Source organism: Penaeus monodon, unplaced genomic scaffold (genome assembly GCF_015228065.2).
Source record: "Penaeus monodon isolate SGIC_2016 unplaced genomic scaffold, NSTDA_Pmon_1 PmonScaffold_188, whole genome shotgun sequence".
In the NCBI taxonomy this organism is placed as follows: Eukaryota; Metazoa; Arthropoda; class Malacostraca; order Decapoda; family Penaeidae; genus Penaeus; species Penaeus monodon.
Window position 1 is genome coordinate 73,568 of NW_023648371.1, and position 1,250 is coordinate 74,817.

The window sequence follows — 1,250 nt, forward strand, 5'->3', positions numbered from 1 at the left end:
TATATATATATATATATATATGTATATACATATATATATGTGTGTATATATATGTACATATATTTGTTATGTATATATTATATATATATATATATATATATATATACACATACATATACATACTTATATACTTACACACACACACACACACTAGCACACATTCTAGCTTTCTCGCTCACTCATGCATACATACAAACATGTATTTATATACATGTATGTGTGTGTGTGTGTGAGGGAGTGAGTGTGTGTAGAGATAGATAAAGATACATAAATATATGTGGTTATACATGTGTGTGTGTATATATGTATAAATTTATGTATATATATATATACATATATAAAATGCTCTATAATGCTATGTAATGCTGTGTGTGTGTGTGTGTGGTGGGGTTGTGTGTGTTGTGGGGTGTGCGAGTGAGGGGGAGAGGGGAGAGAGAGAGAGAGGGGAGAGAGAGAGAGAGAGAGAGAGAGAGAGAGAGAGAGAGTGAGTTTGTGTACTTTTGTTTTATGACACGTATCTATTTCTATTTCAGGTTCGACGAAATTCTGATGGATTCCTATAAGGAAATGGAGCCATGCATTCTTGTCAACTATTTATTGAAACTATGGTATATGGAGATTGAAACTTCATACCTTTGAACTGGTGTGCAATAATCTTATATGTTTTCTGATTTGTTAGATTGCATTATAATACATTGGCAGATAATAATTTAACTATGATAATTTGTTCATTTTTCTTGCAGTGGCATCATCAACAGAGCGCTAAAGACATTGAAAGTGAAATCTTCACCAAAGGAAGTAGCAGAAGCAAGACTTGCTCTTTTCACAGCGGCAAGACACACGCTTGCTGCCGGAATGAATATCCTGGGTCTTAGACCTTTAAAGAAAATGTGATAATTTCATTAGTATTGATACAATTCAAATGTGAAATACATATTTATGGACATTTACATTTGACCCAACAGTACCATACTCAATGTGGAGGAGGCGCTTTTCTCTGTAAAATAATTGAACAAATTAAAAGTTATATATATAATGCAAAATTATTGTTTCCTTTGATATAATGTAATTTCCTTAAACAACAGTTTTTATATGGATTATGGAACCAATTGAGAACAGGGACAACAGTGCATTGGCTGCAGTTTTCTTTATAAATTTTATTCTTTTGGCACCAGATATAGTTTTGTAGGGGTACTCCCATACCACTTGTATATATTAATACTATATTTGACCATAGATTATTCCAATGA

At 32.2% G+C, this 1,250-nt stretch overlaps 1 protein-coding gene across 1 annotated transcript; it reads left to right on the forward strand.

Annotated features, from left to right (window-relative positions):
- Positions 1-533: 533 nt before the first annotated feature.
- LOC119569805 (probable arginine--tRNA ligase, mitochondrial) lies at positions 534-1,043 on the forward strand (the record flags this gene model as incomplete). Its single annotated transcript, XM_037917813.1, is given in 2 exon segments — positions 534-608; positions 744-1,043. Coding segments are annotated over 2 exon segments (226 nt in total), but the record flags the coding sequence as incomplete, so codon positions are not given.
- Between the last annotated feature and the right edge of the window lie 207 nt (positions 1,044-1,250).